We start from the raw sequence: 25,826 nt of genomic DNA, 5'->3' as shown, positions 1-25,826 counted from the left end.
CTTTCTTATTAGAAAAGTAAAACTCCAATATTCACTAAGGCTCGCTTATTACAAACATTATATTCAACTGTTATGTATCCTGTATTATTTTCTTAATAGGCATATATAAACGTACCCACCACAGAGATACATTTCTGCATGGATATACATGCACATATACACATCTAGTTATATAGACGTAGGGTATTTAACTATCTAAAATATTTACATACATGTAGATCTTTCTCTGTCTACATAGAACACATATAATAGTACTCTAAATGGAAGGATTATCAGACTCTTGATCTAAGGGCCCAGAGAGCACTTGCTTTTGACTTTAGAGATCATACTTAATCTTTATCACAAATACTCAACCCTCACTTGAGTGGCCGAGCTTCCCTTGACAGTACATAATAGCTCAGTAACAGAAGCACTTTAAGTATGAAGTCAGATCTTGCTGGATTTGCTCACAGGCCTGTTCCTATACCTTTCTTGTTCCTATTACAAAAACTTGACCAAAACCACTTAAGGATAGGAAGGTTTATTTTGTCTCATGGTTTGAGTACACTATATCATGATGGCCCCAGGAGTGTGAGTGGCTGATCACACTGCATCTGCAGTCAGGAAGCAGAGGAAGATAAATGCTAGAATCCCATTTGTGTTCTTCTTTTCATTCAGTGTCAGACCTCTGTCAGGGGAATAGTGGTGGGTCTTCCTACCTCCTACTTACTATGATCAGAGTGGCTCTTCCTACTTCATTTAAGTGTCTCTGGATACTCCCTCACAGACATGTATGGTTTGTCTCCTAGGTAATCTTCAATAGTGTTCAGTTGGAGATTAAGATTAAACATCAGGGTTCAGGGAAAGGGGAGCTGAGAGACGGCTCAGCAGTTAAGAGTACTGGCTGCTCTTACAGAGGATCTAGATCTGGTTCCCACCACCAATATCAGGAAGCTCACAACCACTTGTAACATCCGTTAAGGGGAACTGATGCCCTCTTGTGGCCTCAGTAGGCACCTGCACACACGGTGCATTAATAACACACTCAGACACACAAACAACTAAAGTATGAAAAAAAAAAAAAAAAAAAAGAACAAAGATTAAACATCACAAGCCAAAGTTTGCTAACTCCAGACCTAGAAAGTTTTTGTGTCTTTTTGTTTTTGTGGTAACTCATGATATAATTAATGAACATTAAGTGTGCTTTATAAATTTCTACTACTATAAGGAACGATGTGCCACCTTGTTTCATATTATTAACCTATGGGTTTTAATATATCTATAGAATAGATTTCTAATAAAGGAATTTCAGGTCCAAGGAACTTATATAATTATAATTTTTTTTAAATTTCCACATGGCAGTTGCTCTAACTTATAATCTGTTCCTAACATAATTATTCAAGTACATATGTTATGATATGATATATGATGATTTATGTGTAATTCTCAAAGTTTTTCTAAAGGGTGGGCAGTTGAAATGGAGGTCTTTTGTTATTATTATTATTTTTGTTTTTCTTATATAAATGTGTAACATTTTATTGAAGTAGAAAGTCAAATTTCACCTTATCATTATATATATAATATATAGTGTTTTCAAGAATTCGTTTCTGAGATCTAGCATAATAAAATATCACAAATTAGTACCAGGAAAATAACATAAATCTATTCTCTGAGTTCTTGAACCTAAAAATCTCAAAGCAAGATATCACTCACGCTGTCTGGGAGAAAAATCCTCTCTGGTCAACTTTTGGCTTCTGGAGGCTTCTAGCTATCCTTGTTTTTGCTGGTTCATGACTGCCTCTCTCCAGTCTCTGCCTCCACCCCAGGGCCTTCTCGCCTGTTCCAGCTCCTCTGTTTTCATAACCTGCCCCTTTCACTTGTATGCACACTGGTCATTGCACTCTGTGACATTACTTGAACTCTCAGCTCTACAAAGACACCATTTTCACTTAAATGTACGTTCTGGGGTTCCAAGTAAATATAAAATTTGGGAACAAGAATTCAACTACATACAATCTATGTAAAGGTCTAAACTAATTTAGATATATTTCCTAGTTGAATCACTCGAGAAAGATACACCTTTGGCATCCGTGTTTTAGTCATTAATAAAGTCACTTTTTGAGTTATCGTATGGTTTTCCAGAGCTAAATTATTCACATAAATGATTATGAATATTTGGTAACATACTGCAACTTATTAAATGCATTTGCTGTTTATCAGTCATCATTTTTAGTGATTTCCATGTATTAATTAAATCACTCTCACAATTGATTGCAAAACATTCCCAGTTTTTCTAGGAGAACCAGAACTGGGATTGCATCCCTAAGTGGTCTCTCAAGATAACACCCGAAACTTGACTCTCATCAAGTATTTTTGATACCTAGCACTTTATATAAACTTACTTAAAACCATACCCTGGAATCTAACTGAATTGACATATTTTCCTGAATATGTGAATGATCTCCATAATATAAACTCTTATTCCTGCTTTCCATGTTCTCTGCAAAGCTTGCTTCCAGTAGCAAGCAGCACTTGCAGCTGTGAAGAGTGGTGTCATGTGTCCTAATTTTAACTGATTAGGCAAGTGACCTCTGCAGGCCACAACAATTGTAATTGGCCAGGTTTTGTTTTAGAGTACACAAGTTTGTTTTCCAAATGTCTTGTCCTTCAAAGGAATGTAATGGAGAGAAGACATGGCAATACTAAAGATTTTGTAAGGATTTGGGTAGACTCTAAAAATAAATAGCCTATGTATTCTGTTCAAATATCCATGGTAATGATGGGGTCAAGTTATCATTACGTTTCTCCAACCCCCTGGAAAGCAGATCTTGTCAGCTCCTAGGTAGGTTATTGACATACTGTAGCTGCTCAGCATATTCTTGATGAATAGATGCAAATGACTGATCCTATCATGAGACTGATTGAAATTAAGCAAGGATTCATATACCTGATGGGCCAAGTTTCTATCAATGGCAGCGCCACCTCTTCCTATGGAATTTTCCCCTTTACTAAGGTAAAAGTGTTTGAGAGCATTTTGCAAGGAATTAGCATATTTTATCTGTGTCTGCACTGCTTCCTTGTCTTAGTCAGTGGAGCAGAGAAAGCAGTCATTACAGGTAATGAATGTTTTTATTTTTCATATCTGGAATGGCATAAAAGGACTCTAGGGAATACAAAACATGTTCCAGCAATAGTTAATATGTGCAAGTGTAGGTGTGTTCCCAGAGGTATTTATTGTGAGAAATTGAGTAAAACTCTGAAAAAGAATGCCATGGCTGGTGAAAAGGTTCAAATAGCAGGAGGTACGGTAGGGTGAGTAGATTATAAACAAGGACAGTCTTGATTCATCTTGTTAATTGCTGCACCATCCCAGATGAGATGAAGTCTAATTATAAGAGCTGTTTGGAGTACATGGTAAAAATACATGCAGGTCATGAAGGCTGTTTGCAAATGACAACTAACCCGTTCAGCACCATTAAATGCTGTGTTGTACATTAATAACCCCACCCCCACCCACACACTGACAATGGCCAGATGTGTTTGCAACCATGATAGAACTATATCAACTTCTTCTGATTCACAATTTTGCATGTTAAACAAATAAGTGTTCTGTAAATGACTTTTCCCTTTGTGTTTTCTGATCAGGGCTTCAAGGAACCAAGGAAATACATTGCTGCACAAGGTAATGTATATCAAATCCTGGAGTGACTCCTGGAAACTTGTTTTATAGCATTTCTGAGAAAGCATTTTGTAACTTGTACTTAACTTCTAGGACCCCGGGATGAAACGGTTGATGACTTCTGGAGGATGATCTGGGAACAAAAAGCCACAGTTATTGTCATGGTCACACGATGTGAAGAAGGAAACAGGGTAAGAGTCCAGAGGCTGAGGTTGGAACTTAGGAAATGCTGAGCTGCATCTGGTATTTGTAATACAAACAATTCTCTGTTTTAATTGTTTGAACCTTGTTAACATTTTATTTACATTTTCATGTGGGTAGAAAACCTAAATTTGTATGCAAAGTTTGTGTGTGTGCATACGTGTGTGTGTGTGTGTGTGTGTGTGTGTGTGTGTGTGTGTGTGTGTGTGTAATATTTAAGTCAATTGATTTTGAGGCTTTCATTTGGCATTGTCATAAGTTCCATACATTGTAGTGTGCCAACTTTACAACTATTTGTGAATGGGCACAGCAAAACTGGCCTTGGGTAGATGGTGGACACTCACATAATTCAGTGTTGGGAGAAGTAAAAACTTGTATTTTCCTGAGCCTGAAGGTGACTGCTTGTAAGCACGTCACTTTTCCTAATCATTTTCCTAATCTTCTTGTAATAGGTGGTAAGGACTGGGCAGATTGTCCTTCTACTGATTGGTTAAGACAGATCCATCCAGAAACATTAGTGGGAAATAGAACACATTCCAGTTCAAGGTGCACATGTTATTTTAAAAAAACAAAGAATATGCAAACGTTTGGGGGAATTTCAGTTGAATAGATTTTTGATTGTTGGTGCTTTAGGGAGTAAGCAGAAACTGTTTTATGATACACTGGAGTCATGAATGATTTTTTTTTAAACTGTAGAACAAGTGTGCAGAATACTGGCCATGCATGGAGGAAGGCACCCGGACTTACAGAGATGTTGTTGTGAAGATCACTGAACACAAAAGATGTCCTGATTACATCATTCAGAAGCTGAACATCACACATGTGAGTTTATTTCGTTATGTCACTTTTGGCTTGGTATGGCCTTTTTATAAAAGTGCAGCTAAGGGATATTAAATGTGAGGAACTAAAACACATCTGGGAAAAATTATTTTTAATGATCTTTAGGAGAAGGAGCCAGGTTGAAACAACCATGAAAGCTGACAGGATACAATTTAAATTGCTGATTGATGCATTGTTTGTCTACACCTCTCACAAGCAGCTCTTATGCTGGACCTCTGAAGTAGTAACAAGAGGGTCCACAAGATGTGCTAAGTCAGTGACAAGGTTATTAAGTGGAAAAACAATCCTGCTTGTCAGTAGTCTGTCTGCATTATGGAAAGCATATTTTAAAGATGGCACACTACATGAGCATTAAAAGAAATACTAAGTTACAACTATACAGTTGTGTGAGAGAGTATTCGGTTTAGCAGAGAACGAGGTCAGCATGGCCTTGGGAGGAGTTGAAATGGAGGTCATGTCTTATTATGCAATCCCATTTTCAGGAAAATTCCAGATAGAGGAGCCTATAAATGCAGAAAATAGATTAGTGGTTGCCTTAGGCTGAGGATGTCGAAATGGGGAGTCAAATGGGTTCAAACTTTCATTTTATAGTGACAACAACATTCTATCATTAGATAGTGATGGTGTACCACTCTGAATGTAACAAACACACTTTAACTACGTGGACTCTTTGGTTTACCATGTATACCTTAATAGTGCAATTCAAGCTATTTTAGTTTAACTTTCCTTTGAATTCTATTCGTTGGAGTGTTTTGGTGATCTGAACTTTATTTGTGCAAAGCTCACATATATTTTCTTCAGGAAAACAGAAACTGAAGACCTAGGTTTGCTGGGTATTTCTCCTACTGCCTTCTTTGCTATGATGGTGTTACTCCCTGTTCTGCTCTTGGGGGATGAACAATCCTATGTATGGCCAATAGAAAAAATGCATGCTTATGAAGGACCTCATTGCATGTATAAAGGAGCTGTTTAGGGGCTGATGCCTAGCTGGTCACTGTGATTATTCTGAGGTATCTATCTTAATGGATTTATATAATTTCTACTGGAGACTTGCAAGCAGAACATTATATTATTTATCTTTTGAAAGTGGGTAATTCTCTGTGTGATAATGTAGCTAGAGTTTTCCTGCCTGGCCCACAGTCAGGACAAATCTCTCTCACCTGTCAGTCCCATAGCCTCTCAGACCCGACCAAGTAAACACAGAGACTTATATTGGTTACAAACTGTATGGCCATGGCAGGCTTCTTGCTAACTGTTCTTACAGTTTAAATCAGTCCATTTCTATAAATCTATACCTTGCCACATGGCTCGTGGCTTACTGGCATCTTTACATGCTGTTTGTCATCGTGGCAGCTGGCAGTGTCTCTCTGACTCAGTCTTCCACTTCCCAGCTTTATTCTCCTCCTTGTCCTGCCTATATTTCCTGCCTAGCCACTGGCCAAACAGTGATTTATTTATTGACCAATCAGCAACACACTTGACATACAGACCATCCCACAGGATGATAACCTATAGAATGGAATGCAAACCAAATAATAAATTATACTTTCTACATGTAGGAAATAGTGCTACTTGCTGGGAAAACAAGCAGATGCATTCTAAAAAGTTGTGAGGATAGTGTTTACTTAGTATCCAAAAGTCCACCTACATCTCTCTGCTTGCTTTTTAAGTCTTTCTCTTTTAGTTTATTATTATTTTTTTTAACTTTGACTTCATAGCACAGAAAGTCTGAGGAGTTTCTACTTTCTTTACTCTTCCTTGCTCTGTTCATCATTGGTTTACTGGGTAGTGCATGTGAGTCTTAGTGTGGCTTCTCATGACAGAAAATTGGAAAACCAAGGAAGAAAGTGTCTGAGGCAAAGGTTTGGGGGTGATTACATGAGGAGCCTATTGTGCAGATCCTCTTTTTTACATATTCATCTCATTGAGTTTGCTTTGAAAGACATCATCTCAAAGAAGCATTATCTCTTGACTAGAAAAAAGAGAAAGCAACTGGAAGAGACGTGACTCATATTCAGTTTACCAGCTGGCCAGACCATGGAGTTCCTGAAGACCCCCACCTGCTCCTCAAACTTCGAAGGAGGGTTAATGCTTTCAGTAACTTCTTCAGTGGTCCTATTGTGGTGCACTGCAGGTAAAGACTTCAGGGCCAGAGCGCCTGTGGCTATGTACAACCCTTCTATTGAGCAGCTAGGGACATTTATTAACTAGTGCTATTTTGTCAATAATCTGCTAAGATAAACATATATTCATTTCTCAAATAACTGTTGTTATAAATTGACATTGTGTAATTGCATACATTTGTGGGAGCATAAACAGATGTTATGATTTGTGAATTAAATAACAAGGGCCTGAATGTAAATAGGTAAATAAGTTTCAAGATGAAACTTGCGTTATTGCCTACCCTTGATGGCTGCTCCACTTCTACCTTGGGAACATGGCTCATATTTTTATTCCTTTTAAAAAATTGTGTGTGTGTGTGTGTGTGTGTGTGTGTGTGGTATTAGGATAGAGGACAGCTTCATGGATTCGGTTCTCTCCTTCCACCTTTAAGTGGAATTCAGGGATCAAGCTCAGGTCAGTTTTGTCAGTCAGGCTCCTTCACGCACTGAGCCATCTGGTATACCTCTCACCTCACTTTTCTGTTTGTTCCCTTAGTGCTGGTGTTGGGCGCACAGGCACCTACATTGGAATTGATGCCATGCTGGAAGGCTTGGAAGCAGAGGGCAAAGTGGATGTCTACGGTTATGTTGTCAAGCTAAGGCGACAGAGGTGTCTGATGGTACAAGTGGAGGTACAGTCAAACTTTTCCTGAGTAGGCTTACTGTTGTTTGATGGTTTAAATCTTCAGGGGGCAGTAGTGAGGGGTGTAAAAGAAATACTTATCAATACAAATTCAAACGGTGGAGGAAGAAGATATTTTAACTTCTGAGAACTAAAACAAGCTAATCTCCATCAGAAGAAATATAAGCTTCCCCAAACAGTGAAGTCATTTATGATGAGAAAAAAGGAAGCAGCATTGGCAACTTTTCACAACACTGAGCAGATAGAATAGTATGGGGTTAAGAGAATCTTTTGTTTTGTTTGTTTTTCCACATAAGATCTCACTGTACAGCCTATGTGACCTGGAATTTGGAGCAGAACTCCTGCCTCAGCTTCCCAAGTGATAGGCTAACAGGCAGGAACCACCACACTCTGCAAAACCCTAGCTCTTTGGACTAGAGTTCAGAACTTCAAATATAGGCCCGGAATTGCTTTGTTATACACTGTTGGCTATTTTAAAATATGCCTAAGATCAACTATCCACAAAATGAAAATAGTGCTGAGATAAAGTCAATATTTATCTCATATAACAACAACAAAAAAAAATGGGTGAAAGGAAAATATAAGTTGAAGCACTTAGACACATTTGGAACATGTGCTGTGGCATTTGGTAATTGGAAGAGATAGAACAGTACAAATTTGCCTGTGTCAATGGCCATAACCAGAAAGAGATGTGTGAAATGCTCTTTGGATTTAGCATAGCTAGAATAACAAAATGTTGGAAATAATCTAAATGCCTATAGTGGGGAATGGGAAAAAACATCACAGCAAATGACACACGGTGTTGGAAAGAACAACCCAGTGTGTGTCTGTCTGTGTGGTCTGATACAGACATGGAAACCACAGGGGAATCAGTATCAGTGAAATTCATGTACTTTTGTGTCTGTAGATAAATAGACATGCGTGCAGATTTGTCAAAATAGAATGATACTCAGAAAATAATCAAAGTCAAAAGATGTGCCAAACTAGAGATGTCAGTTTAAAAGGCTTATCACAAATATATCTTTTCCTTAAACAAAAACAAACAAACAACAAAGGACTCAAAGGAGATAATAAAAATGTTTAGAATTGCTGAATTTGGGTTTGGCAGAACTAGATGTAAATAGTTTTCTTCACAGAAGAGAAATGCTATAAAAATTTTGAATAAAATGTTCTATAGGATATCAACCAATTTTTCTGACTTACATCAAAAACTATTATAGTTTTGAATAATATTAATTTCAATCTCAATATTAAATACTAAAGGAAGTAACAAACCATGAGTTAATGAAAAATCTAGGCATAAAATGAAAGCCACATAGAATGGATACTCAAATATATTTGACAAGCTATTTTTTTCTGGAATTTTAGTCTAAAATGCAATTTATTTATATTCTAGAAAATATGACAATTTTGAGACTATTTATATGCCACAAATATCAATATTCTTTTATTCCTACACAGCTTCCCAATGTAGAAAAATTTGTATATATGCATATTTTAGTTACATATGACATGTAGAGCTCTACAGTACATGTTAGTTATGTCTGGTGTTCTTTGCTTTTGCAGGCACAGTATATCTTGATCCATCAAGCATTAGTGGAATACAATCAGTTTGGGGAAACAGAAGTGAACTTGTCTGAGTTACATTCATGTCTACAGAACATGAAAAAGAGAGATCCACCCAGTGACCCCTCTCCTCTGGAGGCTGAATTCCAGGTAACAATAGTCACAAGCAATGTCAATGGTTATAAGTAGCTCTGAGGAATGCAGCCCATTTTCCAGTTACTTGGCTACAAACCAGTGGATCACAAAAGAGGAAGCTCAGACTCTAAGAGTTCTTAAAAAAATGTCTGAATTCATAAACCCGTTATGTAAGAGACTTGTTTAAATCCCGAAGTCTGAGTCTACAACTAATACTCTTGCTTCACTAAGCTTATATGAAGAGTATCAGAATATTCACAATAGTCACAAAATGGTCTGCCACAGGCAATATAACATCTCACCTTTAAACACTGCATCTGGTTTTGGTTTCAAAAGGAAATAATTAGAAGAATTTACAACTGATTAGGAAGTTGAACTGGCTGGAGCTGGTAGACAGAACATAAAGGATAAGTATGTGTGTCTCTACTTCTTTATTAAGTGGTTATTCTGAAAGCCAACTGGAAATGTATTCTTCTGTAATTTCAGTGGGTAGACATAGCCATTCTCAAGCAACTGCATTGTCAAAAGTGGTGTGAATTTTCCCTTCCACCTGTAATTTCCAATTTACTGAGGCATTCAGTTTCATAAGAGAAGGGATAGACTTTTTATCAGATGGAGACCACTTGACTAGTTAGGATGAAAGTGGGGCTGAGCTTGGAGGATGGGCAGCATCTAATGATCCCAAGTTCCACCATCTTCCCTATAGTGGGGGACTAGCAGACACAGCACAAGATTGAACATCAGGAAGCTTTAACATTATTCTCTTTCCCTTTGAACTGATGAACTGACCACAAGCCCTCTAAGTCACATGAATACTTGTTGTTTGGTGAAGCTGGTATATTCAAGGTAAATATTTGTATGTATAGTCACTAAAGGAAAGAGGAATTTGTTTTTCACTGAACGGTATGATTGAATTTTCTGGGTGCCAAGGACATTTGTAGGTACAAGAGTCAAAGCGCTTTGCAAGTGGACATGGGGAGAGACCTGGAAGTACTACTCCATCCAAGCAGACAGAATGTAGAGACTGCAGTATTATTCCATCCAAGCAGATAGAGCGTAGAGACTGGAGACCAGCAGACAGAAAGAGAATGAGGGGAGAGATGCAGAGTGGCTGGCAAATGTGATGGGATGTTGGAAAGTGGAAGCAGCTCTTCAATGAGCATCTTTCCTTTAGTAAATAACATATTGAAAATATTTAATTGACACAATTGTACATATTTGTGGAGAAAAGTAGGATGCTCCAAAATATGTCTACTGCACATGATAATCATATCAAACTATCCTTACATTACTTCAACCCCAACTGCCTTTAATTTACAGAGGAATTGTAAAGTAAAATCATCAGTGGAGAGTTGAGGGAAATCAGGGGAAGGAAGGCAAAATAGATCTTAATGTTTGAGGAGGAGGAAAGAGTAAAAGATAATTTTGAAGATAGTAAGATTGAAAGAAATTATTGTGTGATCACCTGATGTTTATGGCCATGAACTGAAAAAGTGTCATTCAGTGGTTTTGATTGAGTTCTCTGGGGATAGAGGTTGTGTAAACCCATGTGATCTAAAAAGTGGTTATGTGAAGATAGAACAGCAAAGGTCTTTGCAAATGAATGTTTATAGCAATGGATGATGACATAAGAGGGAGTCACATAGAAATCAAGAAAGAAAGTCATAAGAACAGTATGTTGGAGACTTTGATAAAAACAAAAATTTATAGGAGAAAGTTGCTAGAATAATGACTAGGAAGAAGAGTAATTTCTAGTAACATGGATGGTTCAAGTAATTAGTTTCGACATGATGTCATGTTTCTGATAAAACTGACAAAGCTGCAGTGGTGAAACTGGACGGGTGGAGAGTAGAAAGAATGACCCCAGCAGGTGAGAATAAGGCATCAGGCCACAGCAAGGCTATGTAGATTATTTCATCAATGCTGGTTTGACCAAGGAGATGAGCATCTTGTGGGACAGAGCCCATTACTTGCCAGATCTAAAAATAATGAGGTGGGGTGATCTTGAAATTGGCAGCTGATGCCTCTGAGTGAATGACACTGAATAATGAGCACTATAAATTGAGGGAAAGAAAGAAAATTAAATTCATTGGGTTTTGTGAATATGAAATTAGTATAAATGGTTTGCAAGTGGAAGCAGGGAGCAAAGAGAATATGTAATTGTTATTCAAATTATGAGGCAAGAAATTTAAGATTGGCAATGATTCAGCTTCTTGGTGGTATCAGTGATACCTCCTTCGTGTAAAAAGGAAAGGAAAGAAACTGTTAGGAGAAGAGGATCAGGATACATTCTTGCTGAGGATAAACCATGGACATCAGAAGTTTGAGAGAAAGCTATTTGCTGAGGTACCACATTGCTGCATTAGCTTTTCTTGTGGAAAATTAACAGACTTCTGTTCACCCCAGATAGGATGCTCAACAGGAAATGAAAGTCACAATTTCATCCAAGTTCACCTCAAAGAACTAGTATATTTATTGGGCTTACTTGCTGAGTACAGTAAAGGGCTAAATAGTGTAGATATCTCCAACGAAATGGATCAGTGCAAAATCCTACAACATCGTGGATAAGGACCTCCAGGAAGCTGCATCATGGAGCCCCCCTTTCAGCTATCCTTCCATTTCTGACATACTCTAGCATTATCCAAGATCACGTGCGGCTGACCCTGGGATCCTGCCCTCACTTATTCTACTAGGAAGTGTCAGTGGCCTCTTCACCAGTAGCCTCTTCACCTAGCTATTAGTGTGCTTCCCTGGACACTGTCAGCTGCACTAAGAGGCTTAGCCTTGTGGGCACTTGAAAGACTCAGGGATTGAAGAGTAAACAGTTCTCCATATCTCACTATTGGAAGATGATTCACCAGTTCCACTTAGAATACTAGGTTCTTACAACTTGAGGAGAGTGGTTGTTGGGTGGCCTCTCACAACACGATATGGTGTTTTCCAAAGTAACTGGTTTTCTGTGTTACTTACATTCTTTGTTGCTGTGACCAGGTACCAATAAAAAAGACCATTTATGGTTGAGAGAAAGCAGGAGGGAATAAAGGAGGAAAGGTTTAGTTTGGCTCATGGCTTGATGGTTTAGTCCATTATGAAGGAGAAAGCATGATGGAAGAGGTCGTTCTCAGGGTTGGATCACAGAACCTCTAGCTACTGCCCCCGACTTGGCAAATGGTCCATATTGTCAGGCATCTTAGATATCATGAAGTCTCCATTGCAACTTAGGTTTTCCCCTCACAGCTTCACAACCAGATCACTCCAGATTTCCATGCAGGGCATCTAACCCTTCTACACATTGACTGGACTCAGTGGCTTTTTGGAACCTTATTGGAAAATTCTATAACATCCACACCCTTGCATCTTGCATGCCTGAAAAATTAGCATCACATGGACAATGCCAGGTTCCTTTGCCAGCTGGAGATGCAGCCTGGACCTCTTTAATCACAGCTGCAGCTGCTTCTGTATGCCTCCATGGCTGAGATTTGGAGAATACTTCCCTAGATAGCATAGCTAAGATCCACTGCTATGAAAGCTCTCATTGTGTAAGCATCTCTTTTCAAATGATAGTTTTAAAATGAGTTTGAATTTTTATATCCCTGCTCTGTCTCCCAGTGGATGGGGTCTTACATCCTCTGGGTACCTGTCTTGTTGACCCAGACATATTCATTTAAAATAATTTGCTATTGCAAGATGGATAATAATGAAAATATGTGTTTTGTGGTTTCGTCTGATGGAAGAACAAACTATACTACTTTGCTATCAAGCATCTCTTAACTAAGAAGCAGATTTTATTAGGTACAAATGTCATTTTGCAGTCCCAATTCGACATATCAAACCTACTAAATGTGGGAGCAATGAAAAGGAAAGGTTCAGAGTCAAATTTAAAAACTGTCACCCATGGGGAGTTACACAAATTTCACAGGCATTGATGAAATTCTTGTTTATAGTGATATCTAGGCTACAATAATTAAGGAAATATTTAGATTTTTTTTTTTTTTTGGTTTTTCGAGACAGGGTTTCTCTGTGTAGCTTTGCGCCTTTCCTGGAACTCACTTGGTAGTCCAGGCTGGCCTCGAACTCACAGAGATCCGCCTGGCTCTGCCTCCCGAGTGCTGGGATTAAAGGCGTGCGCCACCACTGCCTGGCAATATTTAGATTTTTAAAGGAGGATTTTTTTGTTTGTTTCTTTCTTTCAGAGACTTCCTTCATACAGGAGCTGGAGGACACAGCACATTGGAAATCAAGAGGAAAACAAAAAGAAAAACAGGAATTCTAATGTTGTTCCATGTAAGTAGTTTACTTTTATATCTTGTATCAGGTAAAGTTAAGGTGTGTTTGGACTTATTTAATATAAGACATGCACTTGATTGAAAATTGTAAGTTGTTTGTGGGCTAGCTAAACTTTAGTTTTAGGCAGATTATTTGGATCCCAATATTTTCAATGATAATGGACACTATTAAGTGTATTTTCTTTCCCTAAACACATTTGAAAAAATCAATAAAACAAAAATAGGCTATTAGAAGATGAAGCCTCTGAGCTGGGACAAAGAAAGGCTTCTTCTCCTTTAGTTTTATTTTTATTGTGTGTACAGGTAATCACCAAACAGCAGAGGTTTTAACAGTCATTTGTCCTCTTTATCACTGATATCTGAGAGGTTGGAGAAAGGTAGAAATGTTCAATAGATTGTCAGTCACTAAATTTACCACATTGAAATAAGAACAATTTTTAAGGCTTTAATTCTCCTTACGCATATTGACAGGATCACACCTGGTGCTGCTTTGATTGCATCCAGCTGCCTGTACCAAAATTAGCATGAGTAAAATATAAGCCAAGCTAGTAAACAAGACAACCAGACAAATCAAATCAGCATATGGCTGACCTAGTTAATTTCTGCAGAAGTCCTTGTTAATACATTTAAAATATGGAATTGCTAGTAATGTAGTTAAATACATCATCAACTGGGTTTTTAACTAATTTAAAATATTGAGAAAAAAGAAATGCTTTACCACTAAATAAAATTAGGTTAAATAATAATTAATCTGAAGAATGTATTTAGTAGAAATTGTTAATTTAATGTTAATTGAATAACATTGAAAACAAGAATCTAAGTTATGATTTTTTTAAGTTATATTAACCAGACCAGTGATAGTCCATGAACAACTTATGTGTGCATATCAAACACTGAACAATCCATTAGAACACGATGATGCTACTTTTCATGACCTGAGCTTTTATTACTGGAATCTTTTGGGTATTTTCTTTTTTAGACTTCCAAAACTAATTTTAATCATTAAGCACTGAGTGAATTAATGATTAGACTCTCATTGCTGTTAGATCAGCACATTTAATTCTGAATTTCCTTTTCATTTCTACATGTCTGTCAGCCTGAAATTTGATTCTTTTTCATTTGCGTTCTCCATTGAGCCCTGGAATTTGCTCATGCCTAGAGAGCATTCTCTGTAGGTGAGCTCAGTCCTCAGCCCTGCTTACTTCCCTGGGAAGACTTGCTACTGTTTGTTTTTACATAGATGACTTTAACAGAGTGCCACTTAAGCATGAGCTGGAGATGAGCAAAGAGAGTGAGCCTGACTCAGAGGAGTCTTCTGATGATGACAGTGACTCGGAGGAAACCAGCAAATACATCAATGCATCATTTGTGATGGTGGGTACCTACACTTCTAAACCAGGATCTGGCCCTTTTGAGATCATGTCTGTGTTGTTAGGTCCATTGCTTAGGCAAAATTACACATAGCTGACAAGCTCAGTGATAACCACATACTCAGAGGCACAAAAATTTCACCTGGTAATACCATTTTAAACATATTAAGCAACGTGAAAGGGTTAAAACTTTATCAGTTGTTTCAGGGCAAGGCAATGCTATTGCTTATATTTTAAGTTAAACATAATAACATACTAGTTTTAAAAATAAAATTAGAATAAATATAACTATTAATAAGTATTAATTATTCAAATCAGCAAAACTGAATTTGTATGATGATACAGTGAAAACCTTTTACTCAGATAACTAGAATTAGTTATTATTATTGTGACCACCCCAGCACTGGTCTTATTAGTCTTGATAGTCACATGTCAGCATTTTGAATGTCTCTCCAATGAGTTTATGTCATATACCTTTTTGGACAACAACAACAAACAACAACAACAACAACAAATAAACCAGAAAACTAAATGCAGGATCCAGTGAATACTTAAGTATTTAGTTGGATTTATTTCTTCTCTATATCTTCCTACAAATTACATTTCAGTGAATATTATCTTACTTGTGTTATGCCATGAGAAAATCTACAGACATAAGCTAAAATAGATGATAAGGATAATTTTAAATGCTTATTTTGGTTCATTTTTTGTAACACAAGTTGCTGAACAGTCTTATTAATAAAAACCCCACAGCCAGATATTGGGGTAAAAGCTGAAAGATCAGAGAGGCAGGGCAATAAGCCACTAGTACTTACTCCTATGAAATCCTCTGATGAAAGAGAACAAGCTCCATTCTCCACCTGGCCTTCTTACGTCCTCTCTCTGCCCAGCTATATCACTTCCTGTCTGTACAGACCTCCAGACCTCTGTGGTTAACTAGTGGCTAGCTCCTCCTTCTGATTTTCAGGCAAGCTTTATTTGTTAGAGCACAAATAAAATAGCACTACAGTTCCTCTTTTTTTGGTCTAAAATAAAGAAGTTTTTATAACTAATATAAGAAAAACTATATACAATAAGTATAATAACTATATAAAATATATACAGGCAATAAATATATCAACAATGTCTAGTTCTTGAATGACAAATTCAAATAAAATACTCTTATTAGCCATCCTATCTTTGTGAATCCAAAGGATTGTATCTAATTCATCTTCTATCCTAATTTGCATTACTAGCCGAAAACTATCTTTTGATGTCTTTCAAACTTACACTCTTCACACTCCTTTAGTGAGTTTCTTTTCTGAATTTCTTAACAAGGAAAACTATAACTATAGCTATCTAATCTTCAACTCCCTCAGAGACCCAAGAAGGAAATAATATTAACTGAGTAAGAAGGAAGTGCAAACAAGCGACTTCCAAAACAATGTGAGAAATGACAGAAACAGCTGGCTGCCTGGACAGTTACCCAGAATTCCTCTGTAACATTGGGGCATCCATCTTTGGCCTATAGGCCTAGCATATCTGACAAACTCATCTGTGAAGCAGGATTTTCCTAAGAGCCCTCCTATACTTGTCTTGGCAAGGATCAGCAGTCCTTTCTTTTGTGTCCTGCTTGTCTGTTTGGATAGCATACCGTCAACAGTCAAGGCAAGGGCACTTTTTTCAACACATTTTTACAATTAAAATTACTAATAGAGAAAAAAGATTTTTAGAAGAAAAAATTATTCTTGCAAGGTAGCATTGCATATTGTAACTCTAATTTCACATTATTAGCTGTGAATTAACTATTTTATGAATAGATACTTCATTTTTCTTGGACTTGAGAATCTTAGCTTTGTTAATGGCAATGATACCAAATCAACTATTTTTCAAAGTGTTTGAGTCTATTGCTCCCTTTTTTATAGCAGCACTAACAAATTCCCACTTTTGTGATTTTTTTTTTTTAGAGTTACTGGAAACCCGAAATGATGATTGCTGCTCAGGGGCCACTGAAAGAGACTGTTGGTGACTTCTGGCAGATGATATTCCAAAGAAAGGTCAAGGTTATTGTGATGTTGACAGAGTTAACAAATGGAGACCAGGTATGTACTTTGGAGAATGCTGTGCTAGAAAACCCTTGACCATGTTGTGCTGTTCCCCAGTCTCAGATTCCTTGTTTATTGCTGTGCTCTCCATGTTTTGATCCTACTGTGACACTTCACCTCATTAGCGTTCCTGGGGCCATTGTTAGGTTGGCTCCATTATCTTATGTCTGGGTGCTGGACATTCTCTCAATTCCTGGGTGTGGGAGAGGGAACCTACATGGTACAAGGATATACCTTTCTATGTTTGTCCTATATTTATATGATAAAACTCACTCTGTACTCTGGACAAGTGCTTTTATGTACAGAGCTTTTAGCATCCATCTGGCATTCTCTATATGCAAACATCCTTTGTACCTAAATGACCCTCATTGTCTCTCCTAACCCCATTCTTCTAGAAAGACAAATCTTTTTGAAATCTTCAGCTATATCCTTCCCTCTTCATTCCCACATGGTATTATTGTCATAAAACTCTGTAACTGGAAATACATTTACCGTGTACATTTACTTTTCACTTAACCCATGTGACATATGTTTGGTATTTTCCTCAGTACCTAGAGATACCATTAAAATTCCCCCAATGGTAGATCATTTAATAGCATTTCAGTTCTGACATATGGTTAGGCTTATTTAGTGAAAATCCTCATAAGCAGGCACCATGATCTATTACTGTCTCTGTCTTCATCTCTGCCTTCTCTTCCCTTACCTCTCTCCTCTATAGATCCTTTCTGCCCATTCCTCTTTTCTCTCTCTTCTCTGTCTCTGACTTTTATCCCTTACCCTCTCCATTCCTCTCCATCTCCAGCTCCCTCCCTCTACCTTTGTCTCCCATCAGTGGCCCTCTGTGTTATCAACAATGATGGGGTGTAGAGATGTGTGGTTCCCTTACTCTCCAGTCTGATCCTTTATGTTGATGCTGCCTCAATGTGGCTTCTCATAGAGTTGGCCATCAAGATTCTGGGTGAAGTGTTGGAGCAACACAAACTCTGTTCTCAAGGACCAGTGGAGGAATAGTGGGGCCCAAGTTGTTGGAAAGGTCGCACCTGATGTCAGCTCATTCTATAGAATTTTGAAGAGGTTAGATCATTGGGGTTTAAAAAGTGGGACAAATCCCAGACACCTCTCCCAGAGCTGATAAAGCTCCCCTTGGATCCTTTGATCACTCCCAAGCAAACACCGCACAGTGAAAGGATCTTCACTATATTTGAAGTAGATTTTAGGTTTTTATAAAGCTTTCGATTTTAGAACAAAATTTCCATTTAATAAAAAAAAAAAAGAGAGGTGAGAAGAGTGAAGGGGTTCTGAATGCTTTAAAGAACAAACCCAATGCCTGCATGGAACCTGGTGAGTCTTGTTCTTTTTTTTAATCTAGGAAGTCTGTGCTCAATACTGGGGAGAAGGAAAGCAGACACACGGAGACCTGGAAGTGGTGATGAAAGACACCAACAAATCCTCAGCCTACATTCTCCGTACATTTGAACTGAGACATTCTAAGGTAGGTAAACACTTCTGTTGATATTTACTTATGATGCAATTAATCTGATAGCAAACTAATACATAGTATTTGAGGTCATCAAGGCCGCTGTCTGTATAATGGTTCTGAATAAACATTCTAAGTTGTTTGAATGAAAGCAGGTGTGAAGAAAACGCAGCTGCCAAAGGGTAAAGTGGACTGAGCTTCATTTGTGTTAATGTTCCCTTCACCTCTGATTGCAGAGGAAGGAGCCCAGAACTGTGCACCAGTACCAGTGTACTACGTGGAGCGGGGAAGAGCTTCCTGCAGAACCCAAAGAACTGGTGTCTATGATTCAGAACCTCAAACAGAAGCTTCCCAAGAGTTGCCCTGAAGGGATGAAGTATCACAAGCATGCACCGATCCTAGTCCACTGCAGGTCAGGGGGCTGACGGGATGTAACTCTAAAGTTGGCAGGCTCCTTTATTTCTATTGAATTCTATTATCCTGATATGTAAAACATGTGACCCAGTGAAAATCCCTGTGAAGTAATTCACCTGTATCACAAATACAGTCACAATATAAATAATGAAGGTTACAAAAGCAATAATTCTAGGCCGGTAGCTGTTTAATATCATTTGATGTAATCTTTGACTCTCCACCACCTAGCATTAGACCCGGAATGTTATATGTGGTAAATTTGAACAGGGAAATGACAGAAAAATGTATGAATGGATTGGCTGACAGATTTCATTATGTGTAGACTTACGTGCATTGCATTCACTCTACTGGATATTACAGAACCTGAGAGCTGAATGATTTGTTTCCAGTAAATACACTATTTATTTTTAAACTTTGACAAAATGTGTGTGTGTGTGTGTGTGTGTGTGTGTGTGTGTGTGTGTGTGTGTGTGTGTGAGTGAACAGCCCATGTCATGTATGAGGAGGTTAGAGAACAGCAGCCTTCAGAACCACTTTCCCCTGTCACATTGTGGGATCCAATAATCAATTCAAGTCACCAGAACTGAGTCCAAGCACCTCGATCTACTGAGCCTTCCCACCTGCCCTTAATTTAAACATAAACTGAAATTTCAGTGCTTGGCAACTTGACTTTAAACCCATTTCTGTGATGACCCTCAAAAGCACTCATACAAATAATAATATTTAATTTCATTAATTCTTTCTATGCAGACACTTAAGTGTCACCTGTAGCAGACAACTACATAATCTCTTCAAGACATATTGAAAATATGCATAATATGAAAACTTTACAGAAAAAGAATATTAAAATAAATGAGAAATTAAAAGCAATCTTAATGTAAGATGAATACTGTAAATCTGACAAAATGGTTTTGCAAGTTGTGAAAGTCTTCATTATTGGCATCACAGATACAGGAACAAGCTCTCATTGGAGTACCCCTTTTCAGGATTATTTGCATGTTTAAAGTGAAATTTTTGTGGACAGAAAACTGAAGAGCAGAAGTTGAGGCTTGAGTGTATTGCTTAGGGTGTCACTGGATGTTTCTTACTGGGGTCTAATACAGAGTACTTTTTGATTGTATGAGATCTGACCTGAAGCTGTATTACGTTTTCCACCCGCATTTGTTCTTCCTCCCATGGTTGGTAAATTATTCGGTTGTCCTTGTTTTAGTGAATAATTCTGTCAAGCATTATTTTCTCACTGGTGTGGAAGTAGAACATTGTTAAGAGTATAGGGAGAAGCAGAGAAGGGATGAAACACAGGGCTAATACTTGGGTTTCATCTACTTGGGTTTCATCTGTTTCTGAACGTGCTTTGATGTTTCCTAAATCTTGGTTTCTTCTCCTATTGAATCGACCTTATTGTATTAGTTGTAACAACCCAAGACATTACTAAAAGTGCTTTTAAAGACACAAAGTACTAAACAGAAGAAAGTATATTTTTAATGTCAAATCTATGTCTCACAAAGCCACAGAATCAGCAACATCACAGTCGTGTATGGGGTAAGTCTGCCCCAAATGTATTCACAGGAACTCATTTGGCCCTTTAAAAAATAGAGAAAGATGCCTCTAGTAGATGTGAAATAAAAACGTATCCTATATCTCAGGGTATATGCTAATAGCATTTTCACTATAAAAAGCTGAATTACTTCATTTTCTACTTAAAAAAACAAAAAACCTCTTGTTCTTTTGGCAGAGATGGATCCCAGCAGACGGGGTTGTTTTGTGCTTTGTTCAATCTCTTGGAAAGTGCAGAAACAGAAGAAGTGGTTGATGTTTTTCAAGTGGTAAAATCTCTACGCAAAGCACGGCCAGGGATGGTGTGCACCTATGTAAGTGTCCCTGGATGTCACTTTCTAGTCCTCTGTGTTTCCATGTGGGCACTTCGCCTTCTCCCCTTCTCTATTCACAGATTCTCCCCTTCCATTCTCCTCTCTGTTTTTCCTGTTTTCCCATTCATTTTTATATTCTAAACCTCAATGAAGGATAATCAATATAAATAAGACCTCATTATAGTTTGTCAGCAACTTGTTGTGACAAGTCATGTAGTTACATCATTAAATGCCCATTCATTGTTCATTTTTCTTCTCTTTAGTCATTTATCAACTAGTCTTGCTGTATAACAAACCAGCCCCCAATTTAGTGACTTCAATAACATCAAGGCATTTCAAAGGTATTTTATTGATCTACTGAGTTCCTCAGGGTTAGCCAATGAGACCCAGGTTCATATCTGCTGTCAGATGATAGATCCACTTAGATCTGGCTGACCTAAAATAATCTCTGCTGCTAGGAAATTGTCAAGTGACTGTCATTTACCTTCGACAGCAGGAATGAGTAGCCAGTGGCTATGTGCAGAAGGCTAACCCAAGCTTATGGAATGGCAGAACATTAAGAGCATGGGCAGAAAGAGGTGTGCCACCTCTTGAAATCAAGGCCTAGAACTGTCACAATATGGCTCCCAACCAACACAATCCTGAGGGCAGCCTAGAATCAAGGGGCCTTTAGTTCACACTGTAAAAAATTATACAATGGGAAGTAGTATGTGTTACATTTATGCAATCAGTGTATCCTTTATCTGCAAGAGTAACCAGAGTTTAAACATCAGCAATTTAGTAACTATTCCCGATATAATTTCTCACCGAAAATACAAAGCTTTCACATACATGTGAAATGAGTTTACACATATGGATTTTAAAAAGTATTTGAACATTTGAGGAATACATAGGCTGTAAAGAAACTCAAAGGCAGATAAGCATTAATCAAAAAATTAAATTGACATAGAAAGTATAAGAAGGTGAATGGGGGGGCACTTCGCTTTAATTTTTGGCGATTCAAGCAAGTTTCTTGAATGAGGTGATTCCTGCTAGCATTCATAAATGATGTGTGCACATTACCCAGGAGCATAGGCACAAAAATGACATCTTGGCAGAGGCTAGGGCTCAGTCATCACATGGTATGTAATGGGGAATGTCACTTGTTTGGTGGTGTTCACCAGGTCCCTCCTCTGATCCTAGAGAACTGGAAGTCAGTTAGAAAGCTCCTGACAACCTGTCTCGAAAAACAGGAAGAAAAGAAAAAAAAAAAAAGAAAGACAACAAAAAAAAAAAGAACATGTTGGAAAGCTTTCTGTCCTCTAGACTTTGAAAAGGTGATGGTTAGTGCTTGCACATTTCTTTGGACATAAGGACTTTCTCCATGCAAGTCTTGGGTGTTTTCTTTCACCAGGAGCAGTACCAGTTCCTCTACGATGTCATTGCCGGCACCTATCCTGCCCAGAACGGACAAGTGAAGAAAACGAACAGCCAAGACAAAATTGAATTCCATAACGAAGTGGACGGAGCTAAGCAGGATGCCAACTGCGTCCATCCAGCTGGTGCTCTGAACACAGCTCAGGAAGAAAGCAGAGCTGCAGGAGCTTCTGAGCCCACCAGTGGTACTGAGGAGCCGGAACATTCTGCCAATGGTCCCGTCAGCCCAGCCCTAACTCAGAGTTCATAGGAAAGGGCTCAAGAGGGACAGCTCAAAAAAAAAATGTCAAGTTAGTTGTTTCTACTTTTCTAGAACTAGTAAAAGAAGATGGCTGTGCAGTGGTTCACGGAGTCTGTTCAACCTTGCCACTGTAGAAAACTATTTAAAATTGTCAAAATGTTTTGTACAGTTTTATGCTTATTTTTAAAATGTATCTATCATTCAGCAAGAATGTGTGTGTGTGAGTGTGTGTGTGTGTGTGTGTGAGTATGAGTGTGTATGTTTGTGAGTGAGTGTGTATGGTGTGTATGTGTGAGGGAGTATGTGTGTGAGTGAATGTCTGGTCTGTGTACATGTGTGTGTGTAAGTGACTGTGTGTGTGTGTGTGTGTGTGTGTGTGAGAGAGAGAGAGAGAGAGAGAGAGAGAGAGAGAGAGAGAGAGAGAGAGAGAGAGAGAGCGCGAGCGAGCTAGGTGACATTAGGGAGAGAGTGCTTTCAAACCATTCTAAATGCTATTGAGAACCATTGCTTTTTTCCCCTGAAGAAACTATATATTTTATATATAAACCATTAATTTGCTTGAAGGATCCATTTTTTTTTTTAAACACAAACTGAGTGTGGACTCTGTTGTAAGAATAACAATGTGTGCATTTCTGAAATGACCTCAAGATGTCCTCCTTGTTCTACTGATCATCTTGTAGTTTAGGATGCTATTTCTGGAGATAGATAAAAGTACATAAGAGTGTTGTGGGTGTGTATAGCTGCTTCAGAAAGTTAACTAAATTAACATTTGAGAATTCATGCTCCACATACTGTCATTTCATCATTATCTGTTAATGCATATTTAATCAAACGTAAAAATCTCAAGAGAGCTTAATTGTATACACCTAGGAAATAGAACTTTGCAAATGGGTTGTTGTCTACATAATAAATGAAAATTACTACTTGATGCTCTCGATTATATTTATACATGTTATGACTGAACCTAAATAACTGTCCTTAAACAAATACAATGTATGTTAAAAACACATAAAATAAAAACAGGAGCATGAACATTTGTTTGTACTGATCATTTACATATGAGACCTCATACAGATATCTTATATAATTCAGCATTCATGAGAAACATAAAATTGAATATGCATTTTTGCTATGTTAAAGGCCATCTTTAACTTTCATTGAAGTGCATTTATTTTGAATTTTGTAAATGTTTAACTTACTCTTACCAAGAAATAATATTGATAACCATAATACAATTTCAACTATTACTTTCCTTGTTTATATGAAGTGTGTTGCATGTTCATATGTGAAGTATGCATGTGCCTATTAAAATTTAAGTCAACCAAAACCATTTTCAAAACACTTTCACCAGTCCCAATTCTTTAAAAAAAAAAACCTGAAGTTTGTTATATGTTAATTCTATAGGATCTAAGATCTAAAAACTCCTTACTAATAATTTTTCTTTGGTGACTCCTGCACCAGCTGATCACATTAAGTATTTACTGCCTTTAGTTTGGTCTGTTGCTTATGGCATCTCTGGTCTGGCTTCTTCAAAGTGGCTTAAGCACACACCATCAGTTCTGTACAGCCTATTTTATTTTGTGTTCTAATAATTTCATTAGTGCATCACACAAAACTGGCCATTAATCCTTTTACTAGGGTGCAGCTCCTGTTCATGGCAGGGGAGAGGGGGAGGCAAAATTGACAGTGAAACAGTTTCTCCTTCAAAGTGATAATAGTTTTCTTTTTTTTGTTAATTGGTGAGAAAAACGAAGAGTGATCAATAGCAAGCGTCAGAAGGCAATGAAGCAGGCATTGGCTTTTCTGTGTAGTCCTTCAAACTTTCCTACCTCTGTCTCCCCTAAGGAAGTTTCTGCGGCTTTTCATTGGACAGTGTTATGGAATTGGGCAGTTCTGATGCTGGAGAATGTTCAGGGATGTGATGAGGCTGGTGTCTGTGCTTATCTGAGAGTGGCATCAGAATACAAAAAGCGTAACTTCCACATCTTCAATGATGCCTACTGGAACACAGTTCTACAACTGTTTACTTAACAAGCCATTTGCAGCAGCATCAAAAGCTGTTATTACTTTGAACTCTATGAAAACAGTGTGTGAAGGCTGATCTAAAGTTTGCTCAAGTGTCTAGGTTAAGCTTTCTACCAAGAATATGGAAGACTTGTAAACATGTGAAGCTCTTCAACTTACAACATATTTTTAGGACTTCAGTAAAGTATAAAATCATTAAAAAAATATGTGTAAGTAAAGTATTTCCTCAGAGATTTCAATTGCAAGTAACATCCTCCAAGTGTGAATATTGTGCTTAAAATGTGTACTTTCCTCTTGAGGTTATTCTTTCGGATATACAAAATATATACTTAGAAAATAGAACCACAGCAATTTATATTAATGTAAACAAAAAACAAGCTAGGAGCAATTTTCTTTTGCAGACGGTGTGGTGTGATCAAGGGAATGGCAAACAGTGGCTTAGAGGCTGGTGGTTCCATGAGAATGTATGTCAAGTTAGAGGAGAGACCCATGCACTCGAGTGTGGAATTCTAGGTCTGATTTTTAGCTGAAAAAAAGAAATTTTTGTGTGGGCTACAAGATCATGTCTTTAGCCCATGGCTTATATTCACAGGGAACATGAAGATGGCTGTGCTGAGGCTAATCCTCACTATTACTAATTCTAAGACCTTTCCAGGAAAAACAAAACAAAACAAAAAACAAGTGAAAAGTTCTTTTAAAAAAGCCTAGTCCACTTTAGGGCTATCATACTGAGAGTCCTGTTACATTTTTTTTTTTTTCTGGGCAGAAGGAAAATTTTTTCCTGTTTATTTCTGGTGTCAGAATTCATTGGGAATAAATGATTCATTCAGTAACCTTAAAATTCAACACTCCATAATTTTGTACAGAAGTGACACATAAGGAGGTGTAGGAAAGAGACACACATTTTAATATATTCTTGCAAGAGTTAAATTATGAGAAGTCATTAGCCAGAAAATGTCTTTGCAATGTAATTTCAAAAATGTTAGCTTCTGGGATTGGGTAGATGTCTGAATGGTTGGAGTGTTTGCCCACAAGCCTGAAAACCCTAGTTCATATCCCAAGCACACACACTGAAAACCTGCTGGGTAGGTGATACCATGCAGCTGTATGTCCAGGGCTGGAGGCTAGAGACAGCTGGATCCCGGGAAACAGAGGGCCAGGCAGTGTAGCCAAAATGGCAGAGAGAATGATTCAAAATGGTAAAGCAGAGAAGTAACTAAGGAAGACATCCCTTACATCAACCTCTGGCTACCACACATGTCCTTACAAATGAGTGCACTCTTGTTCCCATGCACTTGCATTCACACATGCACGCACACACACCCAACACAGACAAGAAAAATGCGAAAGCTTATGGTTGTAACTATAGCACGTGATTGATAAGATTTTTGTATTCATTTTCTCCTATTCCCTCTATAATATTGAAATTTTTATTGT

The 25,826-nt window shown here is 37.8% G+C and overlaps 1 protein-coding gene across 4 annotated transcripts in view; it reads left to right on the top strand.

Moving 5' to 3' along the window:
• The window catches only part of Ptprc (protein tyrosine phosphatase receptor type C), a 108,488-nt gene extending 84,819 nt beyond the window's left edge, over positions 1 to 23,669 (top strand). The window contains exons 21-33 of one of the 4 annotated variants that reach the window (XM_052737086.1): positions 3,625 to 3,661; positions 3,752 to 3,849; positions 4,556 to 4,681; positions 6,676 to 6,833; positions 7,358 to 7,493; positions 9,071 to 9,220; positions 13,399 to 13,489; positions 14,732 to 14,865; positions 16,808 to 16,942; positions 18,315 to 18,437; positions 18,659 to 18,834; positions 20,572 to 20,707; positions 22,101 to 23,669. In XM_052737086.1, coding sequence (XP_052593046.1) covers positions 3,625 to 3,661; positions 3,752 to 3,849; positions 4,556 to 4,681; positions 6,676 to 6,833; positions 7,358 to 7,493; positions 9,071 to 9,220; positions 13,399 to 13,489; positions 14,732 to 14,865; positions 16,808 to 16,942; positions 18,315 to 18,437; positions 18,659 to 18,834; positions 20,572 to 20,707; positions 22,101 to 22,373 — 1,773 coding nt within the window. In that variant the 3' untranslated portion in view covers positions 22,374 to 23,669. The remainder of the gene's footprint in view (positions 1 to 3,624; positions 3,662 to 3,751; positions 3,850 to 4,555; positions 4,682 to 6,675; positions 6,834 to 7,357; positions 7,494 to 9,070; positions 9,221 to 13,398; positions 13,490 to 14,731; positions 14,866 to 16,807; positions 16,943 to 18,314; positions 18,438 to 18,658; positions 18,835 to 20,571; positions 20,708 to 22,100) is intronic. The other 3 variants (XM_052737087.1, XM_052737089.1, XM_052737088.1) reach the window with 3 other exon arrangements.
• Positions 23,670 to 25,826: the final 2,157 nt, after the last annotated feature.

Source organism: Peromyscus californicus, unplaced genomic scaffold (assembly GCF_007827085.1).
Source record: "Peromyscus californicus insignis strain IS unplaced genomic scaffold, ASM782708v3 Scaffold_14__1_contigs__length_90479793_seg_2, whole genome shotgun sequence".
In the NCBI taxonomy this organism is placed as follows: domain Eukaryota; kingdom Metazoa; phylum Chordata; class Mammalia; order Rodentia; family Cricetidae; genus Peromyscus; species Peromyscus californicus.
The sequence above is the reverse complement of the archived record's forward strand: the minus strand, read 5'-3'. Positions and strand labels throughout refer to the sequence as shown.